Raw genomic sequence first — 20,000 nt, forward strand, 5'->3', positions numbered from 1 at the left:
CTGTTGGAATTAGTTTAGAAAAGTACATTGTCACTAATAGTTATGTCAAGATTTATTAAAGCTAGTGTGCGATATACTTTGTTTCACAGATTTCGTATTTTTCTTGTTTTTACATTCGAGAGCAATTTTGATAAATAATTTCAGGTAACTTTTCAAGGAAACATAACACCATTTCGATCCTAGAGGAGACTATGTCCTCTTTATTGATCAGCATCATGGCTCCTGACATAGGTTGTTCTTATTTATCTAATGTATAAAGAATATGCATCCGTGGTGCTCGACAAGAGGTAATGCTGCACGCTGCAAATTCCTCGTACATCTGTATGGTGTAAGGTGTTTCCGGCAAGAGGACTAAAAAGGTGAGGGAGATGAGCAGTCATTTATCGTGTTTACGGTTATTTAAAGGACGAGGCCAAGCGGTGCATTTTGTAGCACGGCGTGGGCGTGACGGGTGTGCGGCGGCGGGTGACTCAAGCTCGCGGGGCACCGGCTCACCTTGAGAGTGGAAGGTTGTGTCTGTTATTTATTAATGTCAAGACGAAGAATAGGAAAGCAGTTTTGGGAAGACCGCTGAAGTTACGTAAGAAAGACTTACGAAGGGACGAGCAGAGAGAGGAAAGGAAAGAGGCGGGTGAGGAGGAGAGGAAGGAAAGAACGTAGGGGGAGAGGAGGTTGTGATTTATAGTGGCGGCTTCGAGGCATGACGAGGTGAGTGAGGACTGCGAAGGCTGTGAGGAGAAGAGTTAGTAGAGATGAGGTTGTGGCTGACGGAGAGTCTGAGAGGAAGAGGAGGCAGAGGCGGGATAGTTACGAGGTGACGTATTATGAGGGAGAAAAATTGATGGGCAAAGAGACAGGCAGACATACAGGCTGGGCGGGAGAGCAGACAGGCGCACAGGCAAACACTCATTGAGGTAGGCGGGTTGAGCTGGCAGACCGTGTGGTATATAAAATGGACACACACACACACACACACACACACACACTTGTAGTTTAGGCCACAAGGAAAGCACCGTGGGTACGAAGATAAACAGGGTGGCGAAAACAGCGTGTCAGAGAAAGCGGCAGACTTAAATACAAACAGACATGGAGATAGTAAAGAGAGTAGGATGGACATCCGCACAGGCAGAGACTATAGGGAGACAGGAAGTAACGAACATACACACACACACACACACACACACACACACTGAGAGACAGAGAGAGAGAGAGAGTCTGTCACGGATAAGCAATAGTACATATAATATATTTACCCGTTATCCCTTCATCATAACCACCATCACCTCTACTATCCTCACTGTCACCTCCATCACCCACCCAATGCGTCATCTATAAATCCATTTTCATCACCTCCACCACTACCAACATCACCATAACTATCATCACCGCCGTCACCGTCACCACCGCCGCTGCCGCCGCCAACCTAATACCCATCTCAGCCCAGACGTCGCCAGTGCCTTCCTCTCTCTCGCTCCCACCAACGTCAAAGGAGGTGGTGGTGGTGGTGGTAGTGTGTGTGTATGTGTGTGTGTGTGTGTGTGTGTGTGTGTGTGTGTGTGTGTGTGTGTGTATGTGTGTGTGTATGTAATGTTCCGTTCCGTCAGTCCGGCAAGGAGCAGTCGATCACCAGTCCGTCAGTGCAGGAAGCCGGCCGTCCCTTTGCTCTGTACTTACCTTCACCCGAATTACTGAGTACCAGACGGGCGTTCACTCCCCCACCTGTGCGTTCTGATAGCGGGATTCCCTCGTTACACCCGCCTCCCTCGCCTCCTCCACCCCGCCCCGAAAACATAAGGTAACTATCTCGATGGAATGCCTGGGGAAGCCGGTGTCTCGTATTGCAGGTTACGAGCTTCTAGCGTTTGATGGTGCGTCGTAACTGTTATCCAGGAGCTGACTGGTGAACATTCAAGGTCGTCGTGAGTGTCTCAATCCTCATACCTCTCAGCGATGAACATGTCTGGCTGTGTGATGTATTCTGTGGCAGCTTGATAGATTGTACTAGGTTCTCTTCACGTGGTGGTTACTTAGTGCCTCTTTTCATGTGGTAGTCACTTATCATCTCTTAGAAGTTGACGCTAATTCACATTTCCTCTAACGGCCATCTATGCTATCGATGGAATCGGGCCACACACTTTTTTTTTTTTTTTATCATTGGAAAGAAACTAATATCTTTGCTACTTGCCGGATGATTCGTTCGTCATCCTTGTAAAGGGTCGCCGTCTTCGGTGACTCAAAGAAATCATGAAATCATGTGATGGTTGCCATCCCTCCTGATATAATGTGTCACCCAACCATTACAAAACTCTGCTTCCTTGGCACCCCGATTGCTATCCATTTTTTTTTTTTTTTTACATTATCATTAACTAAACTCCGTGATTTGTGTGTGTGTGTGTGTGTGTGTGTGTGTGTGTGTGTGTGTGTGTGTGTGTGTGTGTGTGTGTGTGTGTGTGTGTGAATACATACACACACACACACACACACACACACACTGTAAATCAACGACGGAGATTGTCTAATGTGTCTGTGCGTGAACTGAAACTAAAAAGAATTTATATGCTCAGATTTTAGAAAAAAAAAGTATGTAGCATAGAACCTTTATTTCTTAAATGATGCATATTTGTTCTTTTATGTATATTTGATTCATATCTTGAGTATTACATTTAAGAATTATATTGCTCTGTATAAAAGTACAATATTTCTGTTCTACACTAACAAAGCAAACTTATCCTTACTTGTCCTACTCCTAAAACAGTCAGTAAATAAATGTTTCTTGCTTGTGATGTGTGTGTGTGTGTGTGTGTGTGTGTGTGTGTGTGTGTGTGTGTGTGCGTGTGCTGTGTTGCCAGCAGCAGCAGAAGAAATAATAGGCTCAGTACTGTATGAGGGAGGCAGCGTGAGCAGCCCAGAGTGTGGCAAGTGTTTGTGTGCGGAGCGGCGGGCGGCCAAGTAGCAGAGGCTGGAGAAGGAAGTGGGCCTCGGAAGTGTTGGTGTAAGTGACCAACCCACGGCAGGAATCCACCGTCTATTTCGGTCCCCAGGTGTTGCCACAGCGGCGGCGACCCTCTCTCCCTCCCTCTCTCCTTCTCTTACGTTGCCAACCAGGGCAGCAAACCCCTCGCGCCAATTACACCCCAACGACAGCGGCGGCCGTGATGCATGCGTCTCGTACTACCTTGCCAACCCTCCGAGCCCCAAGGGCCAGTGCGGCGCGACAGTGTGGGAGGTGCCCAGGTAGCGCGTGCGTGGGTTGAAGCTGCACGTGATGCTCAAGTCGTGTGTCCTCAATGTCGCTGTGTAGGATTGAAACATGACCTGCTGGCGTGTGACGACAGTAAGAGAAAACCATACCATTGTGATTTTTATACGGAGCAATCAAAGTCAAGAGCAGTCACTCATTTCATGCTTATCATTACAAATTATATGTTAATGTGTCAGATTCATTATCAACACATGCAGTTCATAGTTATATTCTTGAGCTCCTGTGTTTGATGACATCCACACTTCATATTTTTTCTCACTGTAAAGAATAACAAGTATAGAATTACTTTGCTACGATTAGAGACGTGCAGTCTGCTTGTGTGTGGCAATGGTAGGCAAGTAGTGGGCAGAAGACAAGCTGTGTGCTATGCTAAATTTATGCATGGTTAAGTTGAGAAGTAAAAGAGACAAACTGAAACGAGATATCCCAATGCACAGGTCATCAGATACTGAGAAAAGTATAAAAATGTCTGAAAGTTTATAGAAAAAGAAGACATATTAAAGTGCTGAGTTGTGTAAAAGCGAACGATTGCTCACACAAGTAAAAATACACACTTTGACAGTCCTTACTGTAGCAAGTAAACTGTTGGTTAACGTAGTGATGGATTACCAGTCGACGAGGGTATGTACTACGCGTGACTTGCCCGATTTGCCTGTGTGTCATTCTCTAAAACTGAAGGTGGTAATCATCGTTATGGAAATACAGAAGGAAAAGACAATTATTTTATATATAGTACATAGTGTAGCATGTAGTACGGATCGGATACGGCAAGATGGTAATAAATGCTGCTAAACATAAAATAGACGTGATAGCAAAATAGAACATCAAACAAAATCCTGAAAAGTAAAATTTCATGACGGAGTTGTGAGGCCAGCAGTGTTGTCATTCCAAAGGCTTTTATCTATCGACCTACAAATAACACGGAGACTTGTGGTGTCCTGAATCCTCCTTTTTCAGATGAAGGAAGGAGGATAATAGTAATGTTAATGATGATAATGTTGTTGTTGTTGCGGTAATAGATGTTAGTTTAATAGTGATGAGGAGGATGATGATGATTGCTACTACTACTACTACTACTACTACTAACTACTACTAACTACTACCACTACCACTGTTTATACTATTTCTATTTCTACTACTGCTGTTGTTGTTGTTGCTTGAACTACTACTACTACTACTACTACTACTACTACTACTACTACTACTACTACTACTACTACTACTACTACTACTACTACTACTACTACTACTGCTGCTACTACACTACTACTACTACTACTACTATTACTACTACTACTACTATTATTATCAATATTGTTTATTATTATTGTTATTATTTTAGATTTTGTTGTTATTGTTGTTGTTGTTGTTGTTGATGATGATGATGATGCTGCTGTTGTTGTCGGAAAACTTTGCATGTAATAAATATAATTACGGTACTTTGTTATGGTGACAATGCACCAAACCCAGTTGTCCATGCTTCTTTTGAAGCGGAGGGAAAGAAGATTTCCTCCCATATCACTTTATATTCCACTCAATTTTCTGCTCTTCCTCACTATCGCCACGTTATCGTAATTATTCATATTGCTATGAAGAGTCTTGGCACTCTGTTTTCTTCAGAAAGATATTACACTTGGGGCAAGATGAAAGCTTGGTACAGGTCGTGGCTTGTGTCCTTGAAATAGAAGTTTTCTTATGATATACGTACACTATTTCAAGCGTCTGATTTATCTAACACTTGCCAAACGACGCCGTGTACTTAGTCCTCTTTTGGATGCCTCGTTTGGTTCTGTGGTATCACACTCCTGACTTTCATCCGCTAGATAATCTTGAGCCTTCATAACTTTTTTCGCACACAATTTTTTTTTTTTTTCTCTCTCTCTCTCTCTCTCTCTCTCTCTCTCTCTCTCTCTCTCTCTCTCTCTCTCTCTCTCTCTCTCTCTCTCTCTCTCTCTCTCTCTCTCTCTCTCTCTCTCTCTCTCTCTCTCTCTCTCTCTCTCTCTCTCTCTCTCTTCAAATAATACTCAAGTTTTCTGTTTATGATGTTTCAGTCTATTTGAATATGACAGTGACAAGGCACCCTGACTCACTCACTCTATCACCTGTTCTAACTCATCTCATACTATTTGCTACTGCATCTGTATTATCTTTTTTTTACAGTTTTTCTTGTGAGTTTACCGCGTGTCCGCATGCTGTGCTTCCTATCTTCAGGAGAGAATAATGACTTGCAGTGCAATTAAACATTTAAACATTTGAACATTTATATATAGTCAGTATGTAATATAATACAAGATTTTACTTTTATATTGAAGGATAGCATTGTCAATATAATGCAAGGTATTACACGCTTACGTTTTTTTTTTTTTTTTATTTCTTCATTTCTTTTCATGTAAGAGTTACTGGCCAAGGGCCAAGGGTCAGAGGCCAAAACCAGTCCCTAAGTAACAAAGGGCCAAAGGATTATTCAAAAGTGGAGAAATATATATATATATATATATATATATATATATATATATATATATATATATATATATATATATATATATATATATATATATATATATATATATAAAACGTGTGTGTGTGTGAGCGCGCGCTCCCGCGCTAGTGGGTGAGTGAGTCTGCGGGCCCTGCCTGCCGTATTTTATAACTTATACCGCCTTGACCAACGTCCAGGGGCTGCCTTGGCCTCCCTGGTGGTGTGCTTGGCCTGCGAGCTGTTTCATGTCACTCGCTGTACATGGCACGACCTGATTCACTTGACTAGTCTGTGAACGCAGGTAGCTGTGTGTGTTGGGGGGTTCGTGTTGCGTTGCTCTATGTGGGCATAACATGGTGCGTGGTTGCAGGTGACTCCTGGGACTCCCGGGGCGCAGCACTTGGATGTGGGCGACACCATCATTATGATCGAGGGCCACGACGCCCGCTCTCTCTGCCATTTCGACGCCTACGATCTCATAAAGGGTGCTGGGAACAGCGTGGAGCTCACAGTGAGGAAGGGCTCATCAAGGTGAGTTCCGCCGCCTGCTGAATGCACGTGGCCTGTCTGGTCTCCTACCCTCCTTCCCCTCCTATTTATCCTTATCCTTATTTTACTATTTACTTTATGTTTCTATTTACTATTGCTAATGATTGCTGCACTGTTAATTTAAGGTCAGAATCCCCCCCAAACCATTTTTGATCCAATCTGCTTATAACTTTTTACAGACGTTAGGTGGCCATACGTGTAATGTCCCCCCAAATTTTTGTTGAGTTTGCTTGTAGAGTTTTTTTTTCTTTTTTTTTCGAAAATGTCAAAATTTTCGAATAAAAACTTGAACAAAATTTTCATGATTTTCATAACAAAATTTTTCTTTTAGCATTTGATTCTCCGACATATATTAAGCAATGTTATGGTCATACATTTTTTTTCTTAAGGCGTTATAAAATTTTTGGCAAATAAAAAATACGTAAGAAAAGTATATATTTTTGTTCTTTCTTCACACATATTACTTTTTTTTTATCCCATATATTGCTCAACTACAGTTCTTTGCATTATAAGTTTTTCTTTCCAGGAAAACAAACAAAATTAAAATTGGTTTGTAACTTTGGGAGGAGATGCAGTTTGTATATGTAATGAAGATAATTTTGAGATACGAGTTGTTAAAGATTTATGTGTCAATACTCCTACCACTACCATCACCACCACCACCGCCACCACCACCACCACCACCACCACCACCACCACCACCACCACCACCATGTATACTATTTCCCTGCACTCAACGAATCTTTCAGCAATAGATGAGGACAATTTTTGGCACTCCTCGCCACCTACATCTTTTGACTGTGTTTGTACCGTGCTACTCTGCTGACTCCCCTTACCACCAGTGTATCCAGTGACCTCCACTATACCGTGTAACCTAGAGTGGTCTTAATCTGCATTGTTCCCCACAACTTGCAGTGTACCATGTGATCTGCAGTGCACCATATGTCCTGCAGTGTACCATGTGACCTTCAGTGTACCATATGACCTGCAGTATATCATATGACTTGCAGTGTATCATGTGAACTGCATTGCATCATATGACCTGCAGTGCACCATGTGACCTGCGGTGTACTACGTGGCCTGCAGTGTGCCATATGACCTGCAGTGTGCTTTGTGACTTGTAGTGAATGTCGTGACTCCTATTGACTCTCATGACCTGCAGTGTATTACATGACCTTCCATGGCCCTCGCGATCTGCCGTTGTCCCAGTGACTTGCAGCGTAGATCATGACAAGCAGAGAAGTCTTGTGGGCATTTCTTATTGGTGGACTGTCTGCTGCTGTTCACGGCACTAAATACTTCTGCTGCAATCACATTTGGCAATTAGTTAATATCGCGTTTGAGAAAGAACGTGAATTTTCTCGATGCGGACCACAGATCTGCCTGAGTGAAGTCACTGCAGCTACACATTTTTATCTAATTTTTCGCTCATCTTACGTAAGGTATTTCTTTCCAGACACTTGGTGGAGGAGAACTTAGCGCATCAGGAGAAGCTAGAGCAACAAATAGTGGAGGAACGACAGACGCGCGCAAGAGGCGTCCGTTCCCCCTCTCAAGCCTCGTCTTCTCATTCACCCCACCGCTATCCGTCACCCCTTCAGCTGAGTTCTCCCACTAGGGGGCTTACGTCTCCGTCACGCTTCTCAGAGTCACCCGTTAGGCAGGTCTCGCCGCCAATACAGGTTGCCTCCCCGTCCTCTCAGTTTCCATCGTCACCTGACATGTCCTCTCCCAGCCACGCGCCGTCCTCCCCCACCTCCACCTCCTTCACCTCCGCCTACTCCAGTCCACCAGACCAGTTCTCGCCGCCTGCATATGTGACCTCACCGCCACACTTCCTTCTTCATAAGTCACATCTTTATTTCCAGCCACAGTCACCACAGCCACATCCACAGCTACAGTCGCCGTACCCACAGCCACAGCCACAGCCACACCAACACCCACACCCACACCCACAATCTCCACATCCGCAGCTAAAGCCACAGCCTCAGTCACAACCGCAAACGCAGCCACAACTACAGTCACCCAATCCACAGCTACAGTCTCCGCAGCCACAGCAACAGCCTCAGCCACAGCCACAGATACAGTCACCGCGTCCACAGCCACAGCAACAGCCACAGATACAATCACCTCGACCACAGCCACAACAACAGTCACAGATTCAATCCCCACGCCCACAGCCACAGCAACAGTCACAGATACAATCCCCACGCCCACAGCCACAGCAACAGCCACAGATACAATCCCCACGCCCACAGCCACAGCAACAGCCACAACAACAGTCCCAGATACAATCCCCACGCCCACAGCCACAACAACAGCCACAAATACAATCACCGCGCCCACAGCCACAGCAACACCCACAACAACAGCCACAGATACAATCCCCTCGACCACAGCCACAGCACCAGCCACAACAACAGTCACAGATACAATCCCCGCGCCCACAGCCACAGCAACAATCACAGATACAATCCCCACGCCTACAGCCACAGCAACAGTCACAAATACAATCACCTCGCCCACAGCCACAGCAACAATCACAGATACAATCCCCACGCCCACAGCTACAGTCTCCACAGCCACAGTTGCATCCACGGTCGCGGGCGTCGCCACACTTGAAGCCCCTGCCAAAAACACAAATACCACCACAGCCGGAACCACTGGAGGAAGAGAGTGAGGAGGAGGAGGAGGAGGAGGAGGAAGAGCCACTGTCGCCAAGTTTCAACTCTCATCACCTGTCCTCTAAGCTCCAGCAGCTACAATTTCAGCAGGGCACGCAGATGCATTCAGTAAGTCAGTCAACCTTTCAAACTTACCAGCAGACAACCTATCAAGACAGGCAAACAACACACACCGTACAGAGCTCCCAGTCCTCCTCCCAACTCCCACCAGCCTCTGGAACACCCAAAGAAGAGTCGGTGGAGGTTCAGGATCCACAGCTGTTGACTGAAGAGCAAAAGAGAAGACAGCTTCAGCAGCTCATTTTGGAAAAGCGACGGTTGGAGGAACTAATGATGATTGCTAAAAGAAGGGAATCGACCCCAACCCGCCAGTCACCCGTTCCACGGCAGTCATCGGTCCCCCGGCAGTCTCCGTTTTCTCCTCTTTCTCCAATTCCCCGGCAGTTCTCCTTTTTCCCACAGTCCCCTGTTCCCCAACACTCTGCCGCCTCCTTCCAATCACCCATTTCTCGCCAAATACCGATTCTACCTCAGTCTCCGGTTTCGCACGAGTCTGTTGTCCCCGGCACAGAGGAGGAAACTGGAGCTGTAGCCGGACAGGCACAGAACCCTGGGCTGGGCCAGCCGACAATACCAGTCAGTCTGACACGACAGACGGAAACGGTGACCAGAGAATCGTCATTGTCTCTTCAAATTTCAACTGTCCAAGCGATGGACAAAAATGGTAAGAAGGAAGTGCAACCAGTCGAAGATAGAAAGGACGAAGAAAGACTAAGGGAGGAAAATAGACTCCGTGATGAAGAGATCAGGAAAATGCAAGAAAGAAAGTTAGAGGAAAAGAGAAAGAGAAGTGCCGCCAGAAGAACCGGAAGTCAGTCCTCCTCTGAAGGGCAAAACAGAGCCTCCCGTGAGTCTCGGCGTCTCAAGGCAGAGGAAAAGGCGAAGAGACGAGCAGAAAGTGGCGAGGAGGGAGAACCACCCTTTGTGGAAGAGGCGAAGATGGCGACGACCGAACAGAAGAAGAGGGAGCAACGTGCTCACACAGAGAAGAAAAAACAGGAGGCTAGGAAGAAAATAGAAGAACAAAAGAGGAAGGAGGAGGACAGGTCGAGAGGCCTTGAGGAACAGAAGAGGCAGATCGAGCGAATTGCTGAGCAGGAGAGGAAGAAATTCGAAGAGAAACTGAGGCAGGAAGAAAAGAGAAAGATTCAAGAGCAATTCAGAAGAGACCAGCTGAGGATACAAGAGGAGATGAGACGAAGAGAAGAGAGGAAACAGGAGGAAAAGAGAAAGAAGGAACTAGAGGAACAGAGAAAGAAAGAAGAACAAAAGAGATTAGAGGAAGAGAAAATGAAAGAAGAGAGGAGGAAAGAGGATGAAATGAGAGCTGCGGAACTCAGAAGAAAACTAGAACAAGCAAAGCGGAGAGAAGAAGAGAAGAGACTTGAGGAACAGAGATGGAGGGAAGAACAGATGAGGATTGAAGAAGAAAGAAGAAAGGAGGAAGAAAGGAAAATAGAGGAAATGAGGAAAGAAGAGGAGAGAAGAATAAATGAGGAGAGAAGGAAAGAAGAGGAAAGAAGAGAAGAGGAGAGGAGGAGGGAGGAGGAAAGAAGAATAGAAGAGAGAAGGAGAGAAGAGGAGAGAAGGAGAGAAGAAGAAAGGAGAAAAGAGGAAGAGATAAGGAAAGAAGAAGAAAGAAGAAAGGAAGAACAAAGGAGGGAGGAAGAAAGGAGAAAAGAAGAACAAAGGAGGAAAGAGGAAGAAAGAAAAAAGGAAGAAAGGAAGAAAGAGGAAGAAAGGAGAAAAGAAGAACAAAGGATAAGAGAAGAGGAGAGGAGGAGAGAAGAGGAGAGGAGAAAAGAAGAGGAAAGGAAAAGGAAAGAAGAAGAGAAAAGAAAAATGGAGGAAAAGAGAAAAGAAGAAGAAAAAAGGAAAGAACAACAGAGAAAGGAAGAGGAAAAGAGAGAAGCAATAAGGAGGCTAACAGAGCTGAAAAGAGAGGAAGAGCAAAGGGAAGAAGAGAGGCGGTTACAGGAGATAATACGACAGCAGGAAGAAAGCCTCAGAGACGAAGGCAGGAGGTTGGAGGAACGAAGACAGCAGGAGCAAAGGGCGGAGGCAACCCAGCAGCAGCAGCAGCAGCAGCAGGGGGCTAGGGCACGCTGGGGGCAGCAGGAGAGGGTGGCGGGCAGTCAGCAGGAGGCGAGCAAGACGCAAGAGGAGATAGAGGAGCTGAAGCGGATGGAGGAAATGAAGCAGCAGGAAGAGGAGAGGATGAAGCAGGAAGCTGAGGCGTACGAGAACTACCGCCGCCACCTGGAGGAGAAGAAACGCTCCCATTATTATGACTCCGACGACTACGCTTCCGAGTGGGACAGCGTGCCGGAGGAGGAGGAAGAGTCACCCGTTCAGGAGAAATTCACGGAACTCCGAGCCCAGAGTGAGGAGGAGCTTTATGACGCACAGGAGAAGTCCATCCGTAACCTGGAGCGACAAATCCGCAAACAGAGTGAACGGGAGAGGCGGCGACGGTCTGCCGAGCGCACTCTGTCGGACTCAGAGCAGTATCGTCAGCCCTCACAGGTGTTTCACTTAAAGCATCTGCAGCAGCAACTCCAGCCGCCACCCTCAGTGCCGCAGCAACAACAGAAGTCACCAAAGAGTAGAGGTGATCAGGGCGCGTCAGTGAGGGGTCATTCCTCCAGCACAGGAGACCTGCGATCCAAGACCCTGCCGGTGACAAAGTTCAGTCCAGACCCCATGGAGTTCGGGTTCCGACCCATCGATAAGCCACAAGGCAAACTGTCCAAGTCCACGGGCAACCTGAGTGGTGGGCCGTCGGCGGTAGCGGCTGCGGCCGTGGCAGGAGCAGAGGCTGGGGCCGTGGCGCTGACGGAGACCACCAGGGAGACAGGCGGGGCGTGGTCATTGCCTCATTGTCTCTCTAGTAGCCTCGGAGACCTGCAGCAGGCTAGTATCTGCTCTGATTGTACTCCTCATCCTGTCTTTTCTCCTCATTTAATCTACTCTCTCTCTCTCTCTCTCTCTCTCTCTCTCTCTCTCTCTCTCTCTCTCTCTCTCTCTCTCTCTCTCTCTCTCTCTCTCTCTCTCTCTCTCTTACATATGCGTTCATTATTTTATGCAATATTTATTTTACTTAAGATGTAAAAGATTTTTCCCTGAGAAGGTTCAGTCAATAGTTCAGTGTTGCCGGGGTGGGTAAGGAAGAGGTGGTGACCTAAACCTTTCTCCATGAACAGGTATCCTCGAAACCGCCTCTGCCTTCAAGCAGGACCCGCGCCAGGTTGAGGCACGCCACGAGTGAGGAGACTCTCTCACGCCCGCAAGCCACCCGGTAGGTCTCTTCCTTGGGTGGAGCGGGGTGACGGGCGGGAGGGTCTGGGTTAGGGTCGAGCCAGACAAGGAGTTGGTGGGATCGGGATTCCTGGGCGAGGCAGTGAGTGGGCGAGGCGGAGAGTGAGTGATGTAAGGAGTAAGTGAAACTGGGAGTGGGCGAAAGAGCGAATTGACAGGGAGGAGTGGAGGAAGTAGGGCGGGGACGGGCGAGGCAAGGAGTATAAGATGAGTTCGGAATTTATGAGCAAGATTTCATCAGCTAGTAATCTTCCAGGCAAGACGTAACCTGAGGAAATAATGAGCATGCACACCTCACCGCGGCACATGGCAACAGGCACACTGCGGCATGCACATTTGTACTTTTTGGTGGGAGCAGCAATTAAGTGTTATCATTATGAATATTCTTTTAAGTTCTTGGCTGGTTTCATTGTCACAGAGTTAATACACAAAAATTTATTCACTTGCTTTATTTTTTGCAACGGAGGATGAACACCTGGGTAAACTGTTTTTCCCTGATTCGAACTGAGGTTTAGGGATTGTTCAGTGAAAGTCATCTGCTACATCAGAGAGGCCCAAATGACAGTGTTGATGATCCTCTTGCATAGGAGCTCTTCCGTATTCGTTACAGTCATGAAACAAATGAACAAAACCTGAAATATACGTGAGTTTTTTCTTTTCCCATTTTCTTGAATTAGGTTTTGTCTGTGATGCCATGCCTGTCACGCGTAGGAAGGGGCTTTGTCTGTGACCCGGTGCGAGGAATCGGACGAGGTCACAGGAAATGCAGTGATAAGTGTATGATGTGTGATGATTCAGTTACTGGGAAAATAACATTAGGAAAAGAAAACCAATTACGCATAAATGTTGGTGAGAATGAGGTGAAGGAAAGAAAATTGCCACACACTAATATGCTCAGCAAGTTAGTGTCTTTATGTATGCTTGTTAATAATGATCTACTTTGTGTTGTGTCATGCATATACTTCCGTCGTAATTCCGCGAGCAGTGTTAGGATGCACGACTGTCCTGCATTAACAAGATGTTCACTGACCTGCTCTGCCTCCCGAAGCTCGCTCCCGGCGGAGGAGAGCCCTGGTTACGTCTCGGAGGGGGAACTGTAAGTTGGTGTGGCATGCCTCGCACCACCACCACCACCTCCACCACTAACCCGCCTCACACTGACCTGGACTGGTTGCCACCTTACCTTCCTCCACACCCCAACTTCTTCCACCAAGATCCTCATCCACACCACCACCACCATCACCACTACCACCTCTACAGTAGGCCTATCTCTTTACTCGAGGGAAGTTCAGGGAGAGCGGAGTCATACTGGAATACCGCTGCCTCCATCAGCTGCTCTTAGTCTTCACCTCTTCCTGGGAATTGCCTTTGTCCCTCACATTCACAGCGTGATACATATTTTCGAAGTCAGTCCATTTCTCAAGCAACACACCTTCACATACCGCACCTTAATTGGTTTGTGGAATTTCTCTAATGAATTTTCTTCGCCCCGCCTTGAAGTGGCTGGGGCAGGGAACGGAAATGTCCTCAGGTGAACACGCCTCCCTAGACAGCGGGTCTTCCCTCCCGCACTCTGCATTCATAGCCTTGAGCTGAAATATTTTCCCAATGGGTGCTCTCTCTCTCTCTCTCTCTCTCTCTCTCTCTCTCTCTCTCTCTCTCTCTCTCTCTCTCTCTGAATTAATTAATGCAGGTGCCGACCATTATCTCAAGTTTTTATTCTTTCGTTATTTGGAAAAATCCGCTCACACACACACACACACACACAATGTTTTTGTAAGATTCTGTTTTATCTTGGACTTAATATTCTGCCACCTTGGAGCAGACAGTCAGCAACAGATACGTTCACGCACACTCGAGGGCTTGGCGAGCCTCTCTTCATTACATAAAGCAAAACAAAACCCTCACCCTTTCTTCCTCCCTCCCCCACATTTGCCAACCAGGGTCAGCCAGCGCAGTGTACACGCCGCTTCATAGTTGTATTTGGTCTTTTAACCTTGAATCCACTCGTCTGGTGTCTGTCCGTCCGTCCGTCCGTCGTTCGCTGAGGTGCAACAGATCTACTGCCTCACGCTGCTTTTTTTACTGTTTTACTCTCCCTTGCCATCATTACCACTGGGAGGCCGCTGCACCACCCGCCGCCCTCCGCTGTGGGGACTCCGGTGGGCGGTGGGTGGCGCCGTAGGAGGGATGCGGTAAACAGGGCAGGAACTTCGATGTGCTTGGCTCAGTCAACACTCAGCAGGGTCCCGTCAACCTCATCCCTCACTAATGCCGCCGCCACTGACTTGTACAATCTTCAGTAGAGACTGACATAAATGGTGATGAGGATGAATGTGATGATGATGTTGATAATAATGATGATGATGATGATGATAATGATGATGAGGTCACAATTTACAACAAGAGCAATAAATGGTGACTAAGCATTGGCACTGCACGTGCTATCAAGACCCAGTGTTCGATTACTGTTCTTGCAAGGTACTTTAAAGTTCAGTGTATCTCTTCATTCAGTGTGTGTGTGTGTGTGTGTGTGTGTGTGTGTGTGTGTGTGTGTGTCGTTGTGTTACTTTGTTTACGTTTGTTTTGTACAGTACTAACTCAGCACGCTAATTAGTATTTCTTAGAGTCATGAAGTTCTTTTCTTGTGTGTGTGTTTTTATTTATTTATTTATTTATTTATTATTATTTTTTTTTTTTCGACGTAGTTTTTTCTTGTGTTTTTTACCCCGTTTTCATTGCCTGTGAGGTGCTGTGGACTGGTTTGCTTGTGTATGTCTTGGTGTGCACAGACTGGTTATTTACTACACACAGGGATGCGTCACTACCAGAATAGCGGGTTCCAGTCCAGACGACGGTAACTTTTCTTTTTATGTGTTTGTGTTTGTGTTTGTGTGGAGAAAACGCATGAGTCTCCTTGTTCCTTGATATCATTCCTATTTTTTTTTTTCCTTTGCTAGTTACGGCAGAGGCTAATCAGCGCTCATAGTGTGTGAACGGGGAATGATAAGTTAAGGAAAGATAACAAGGCGAGTGGCTCCAGACAGGTGATCCACAACACACTCGAAGCCTGGCTGCTGGTCGCCCAGACGTGGCGTGGAGGGTACCCTTACGACCCAAGGATAGAATTTCACGAGACATTTTAATTTGAGAGATTTTGCTTCCCGTCTTCTCATATATACTGTACGAGTACACCTACAAAAGAATCAGACGATTATTTAGTCTTTCATTATGTACTAAGAATACTAAGCATTTAATTGATGTTCTGGAAAGTTCTTTGGTTACCTAGAATTGAACTGAATTGAAACTCTATGGAGAGCATCGGCTGCAGCATTTCTCCCTGAATCAGAAACATTATAAATTCCTCGTTCCGGTAGATTATTGATTGAGTAATATACATCAACACACACACACACACACACACACACACACACACACACACACACACACACACACACACATATATATATATATATATATATATATATATATATATATATATATATATATATATATATATATATATATATATATATTGCATAATGTGCTTCCCAGGCCCTCGGAGGACCAGCGGCGCCACACCTACGCCGCAGGGGAGGGCGGGGAGGCGTACCTGGAAGATCCCAGCCAATATGAACTGGATCCCATCGACTACACTCGCCTCCTGAATGAATACTACGCCGCCTACTACGAGGCCTACTACCAGAGCTACTTCAGGCGAGTACATTCTTTGTCTTCCATTTCTGTTACTCATGATTGTGTTCCTTGTTTTTCTGCGCCACGCCCATCACACCTAGGGTTACCACGCCTCTGAAGCAGCTTCAAGGCAACACTGGCCTGCACTGCCCTGCCCTGATGAAAGGGCAAAGAATCAGTGTTTTTGTGAATCTGAGTTATGTATGTTACAGTGATGGATGTTCAGTAAGGTAAGCGGCCGGAAGGACCAGTGAGGACGAGTTGGGTGGGGCAGGAAGGGGGTGCGGACGAGAAAAAAAAGAAGGTGGGAGTGTTCACGGGGAGAACCTTTGAGGGAGGGGGCAGGGTGGGAGGGAGATGGAGGGAGTGGGCGGTCATAGAGGCGTGGGTGTTGAACTGACCAGACCGGGCGGTGACGTCAGATTGGCGGGAAGCGTCGACGTTTGGTGACTCATGCTCCTGCCTTTGACTTTCTCTGTTTCTCTCGTATCTCTTCTTACTCACCTCCGTCTATCTGTTCTTTCCTTTCTCTGTGTTTATTTATGTTCCTGTTACCATCTGTAGGTGACGATAAGCTCCTCGTTCACGTGTGTGGGCGTGCACGTGGCTCTCCTCTGATTACAGGAGAGCGGCGAGTAGAGGCAGTTCCGTTCCGAGGGATTACGTCATGCCGCTGTTATGAATTCCCTGAGCGTCCCCACCAACCAGCCGCGCTCCCTTATTCGCGCCGAGGCCCTGCAGGTCGCCCTTCCCAGCATGCCATTAGGGCTCTTGTCACCCCTGTGTGTGTGTGTGTGTGTGTGTGTGTGTGTGTGTGTGTGTGTGTGTTGGATTCACTACAGGGTTTTGTTATGCTGAAGTGACGCGTGTATGGTGATGGCTGTCTGATGCTGTTGGTGTTGATGTTCGTGATGATAATGATGATGATGGTAATGGTGAGGATCTTGTTGTTTATGTTGTACTTGTCCTTGTTGTTGTTGGTGGTGGTGGTGGTGATAATGGAGATGGTGGGAGTAATTATGGCGTGGTGTTGCTATAAGCGGTGTTGCTTGGACAGCTGACTGTCTCTTTCACGCCAAACGAAGATTAATGTATTTATGTACAGTAACTGATAATGTGTGTGTGTGTGTGTGTGAGAGAGAGAGAGAGAGAGAGAGAGAGAGAGAGAGAGAGAGAGAGAGAGAGAGAGAGAGAAAGTAAGCGTATTTTTTCCTCTGTTGTGTGCATCAAATTCTTGGTGTGTGTGTGTGTGTGTGTGTGTGTGTGTGTGAATTATCAGACAGGAGGGCAGGTTGGGCAGCGCGGTGTCGTCAGGCGCCGTCTAGCATCGAAGTCTCTGCTGTTGCCAGTTCATTCTTTAAGTGCCCGGCGAGACCAACGTCCCTAGTGTAACTGAATCCAATGATTTTATCCTTGTCTGCGCTGAGTCACCTGTGCAGTGCAAGGTTGGACAGACGCAGATAAAATATTGATTATCTTTTAGCAGAATTGATAAAAGGAATAAAAAGAAGACTACAAAGTTAAGATAGGCGCCAGAGGGAGAGAGGAGTGCAGGAGAAGGGAAGGGGGCGAGGCTGGAGGGCGGGAGCTCCCCGTCTGCTGGGAGCCTGGGCCCGTCAGTCGTGTGCTCGGCGACGACGCGTGAGTAGGTGGCCTCCGCTGCGTCCCGTCCCGCTCTGCTCTAGTCAGTTGGTTTGCATTGTTCAAACTTCTCCACGCGGCCAGTTCCATCTGAGGCTTCACTAACTACATAAGTGTTTCTCTTCACTAATCTCCAGGAAGGACGAAAAGAAGAAAAAGCTTGACAAGTTTTTCATGAAAAGTTGTGATATTTGATCTGAGAAGGCTGTGGTCATCCTTGAAAGATCGGGCACACATTATTCCTCGCTACAAAACTTCTTCGCCGGACTCACTGATCAGCATGGCCAACCCAAACGGTCGTCCCGCCATGAACGGCACCGCCAACAGAAACATTCGCATAGCCAGCAACGGCGCGGGTGGCGGCGCAAAGGTAGACCCTAATGACCCTCAGGTGCGCAAACTGGTGTACAATATGTACCGCGGCATGTTGGGCCAGCAGCACCAGCAGGCCAATCAGATCGTGGACAGCGCGCCCCAGGAAAAGGTGGAGATCGACGCGGGAGTGGGAGCGCGTGTCGAGAGCATGATGTGAGTGAGCATTTGTCGCCTGTTTCCTTTCAGCCGGTGTTACTGTCAACCTGTCAATGTTTTGTTTTGCTCTCTTCGTTGTTCGCAACTTTACTAGATTCATAATATGACTTAAATTAAGATAATAAGAATTATAACTATTATTATTATTATTATTACTATTATTATTATTATTATTATTATTATTATTATTATTATTATTATTATTATTACTGTTCTTGTGCTTTCTCTTTCATCATTTTTTCTCCAATTAAGGTGCATCATTGGTATTCCATCGTTCAGGTGACTTTCTTCATTGTTCTGTATTTTCAAAGAGCTGGGCACCTACAACAGGCAGGCAGGGCGCTCTTATCTATTAACTTAACGTCATCCTGTTACGTAATAATCTCGCTTTAAATAATGTTACACTTTGTCTGACCTTCATCGTCTCCTCTGTAAATGATATGTAAGGTCTCTCTTCAGTACAGGCAATCACACACACACACACACACACACACACACACACACACACACACACACACACACACTGTCATCAGCTCAGCCTTGACACCTTTCTCTACACCCCACGAGGACATCCTCCTGCCGGGACGTGTTCTTATTCTGACACCTGCGTGGTCGTCTCCACCACACCTTGCCTCCCTCTATCATTTTCTTCCCATCTACGGTACCATATCCTCACTACCACTGCCCCTCTCCCCCCTTACCCTAATTATTCCCTCTCCTCTCCCACAGTTATCTCGTCACCATCTTCATATCAATACCTCTTTTAATCTCTGAAACTTGTCACTGACTTTTAACAGGTAAAGGAGAAAGATAAAAGATTATGAAAGTTACGAATCGTGAGATAAAGCGTTTGACTGATATGTTTTGGTGAGAGTACCAGGAAACGGAAGGAGCAAGGGGAGGGGACGTAGGAGGATGAGGACGAGGGAAAGCACAGTCGCCGTTTACCTTGCATTCATCTCTAGGCGAATTTCATCTAATTCCTCCAACCTGGATAGGAAGTGGAGCTGCTCGTTCCCTTCTTTTGACTGAATGACTTGCTATGTGTGTGTGTGTGTGTGTGTGTGTGTGTGTGTGTGTGTGTGTGTGTGTGTGTGTGTGTGTGTGTGTGTGTGAGCGGAACTGAAACTTTTACACATCATTTAGTGCCTCTATTACTCAACCACTTACACGTTTACGGAATTCGGACTTTATTCTACAAAAACACTAATTGTTTCTCCCTCAACTCTCACATTTCTATCACTATGCATCTTTCCTTTTCACCATTCCTCTCTCCCCTCTCTCTCTCTGTTTTATCCGTCCCTCCTCCTTTCCTCGCTCCGTCCCTCCGTCCCCATTCCCACGTCTTTCTTTCACTGCTTGCTATCTTCCCGTCCTCCTTCATGAGACAAGACAGTCCCTGCCATTCCTTCTCGCTCAGCAACACCGCATTCAACTCCTTCACGCCCTGCTGCACTGTGATGCTCCGTGGTGAGGTGCTACCCGGGGAGTGGGCAGGAGACAAGCAGGACAGGGTGGGCCGGATGCGAGGTGTTAAAAGGACGAGACCATGAAAGCTTTTGTTTGCTGAGAGAATGATGCTAGAGGACTCAAATATGAAAGGAAATAATGAACAGGGGGTCCTGTATTTTGTAGTGTGTGTGTGTGTGTGTGTGTGTGTGTGTGTGTGTGTGTGTGTGTGTGTGTGTGTGTGTGTGTGTGTGTGTTTGTATGTGTGTGTGTGTGTGTGTGTGTGTGTGTGTGTGTGTGTGTGTGTGTGTGTGTGTGTGTGTGTTTCAGC

The 20,000-nt window shown here is 46.6% G+C and overlaps 1 protein-coding gene across 11 annotated transcripts in view; it reads left to right on the forward strand.

The window, feature by feature from the left end:
- Positions 1-20,000, forward strand: part of LOC135108006 (trichohyalin-like) — a 97,669-nt gene that overhangs the window by 8,714 nt on the left and 68,955 nt on the right. For 8 of the 11 annotated variants that reach the window (XM_064018618.1, XM_064018526.1, XM_064018572.1 and 5 more), the window contains exons 3-7: positions 6,112-6,272; positions 7,747-11,947; positions 12,238-12,332; positions 13,401-13,448; positions 15,908-16,069. In XM_064018618.1, the coding sequence (XP_063874688.1) occupies positions 6,112-6,272; positions 7,747-11,947; positions 12,238-12,332; positions 13,401-13,448; positions 15,908-16,069 (4,667 nt within the window). Of the gene's footprint in view, positions 1-3,295; positions 3,335-3,847; positions 3,884-6,111; positions 6,273-7,746; positions 11,948-12,237; positions 12,333-13,400; positions 13,449-15,907; positions 16,070-20,000 lie in introns of those variants that run through there. The other 3 variants (XM_064018554.1, XM_064018563.1, XM_064018536.1) reach the window with 3 other exon arrangements.

The sequence above is a fragment of the Scylla paramamosain genome, chromosome 2 (genome assembly GCF_035594125.1).
Source record: "Scylla paramamosain isolate STU-SP2022 chromosome 2, ASM3559412v1, whole genome shotgun sequence".
Classification (NCBI taxonomy): domain Eukaryota; kingdom Metazoa; phylum Arthropoda; class Malacostraca; order Decapoda; family Portunidae; genus Scylla; species Scylla paramamosain.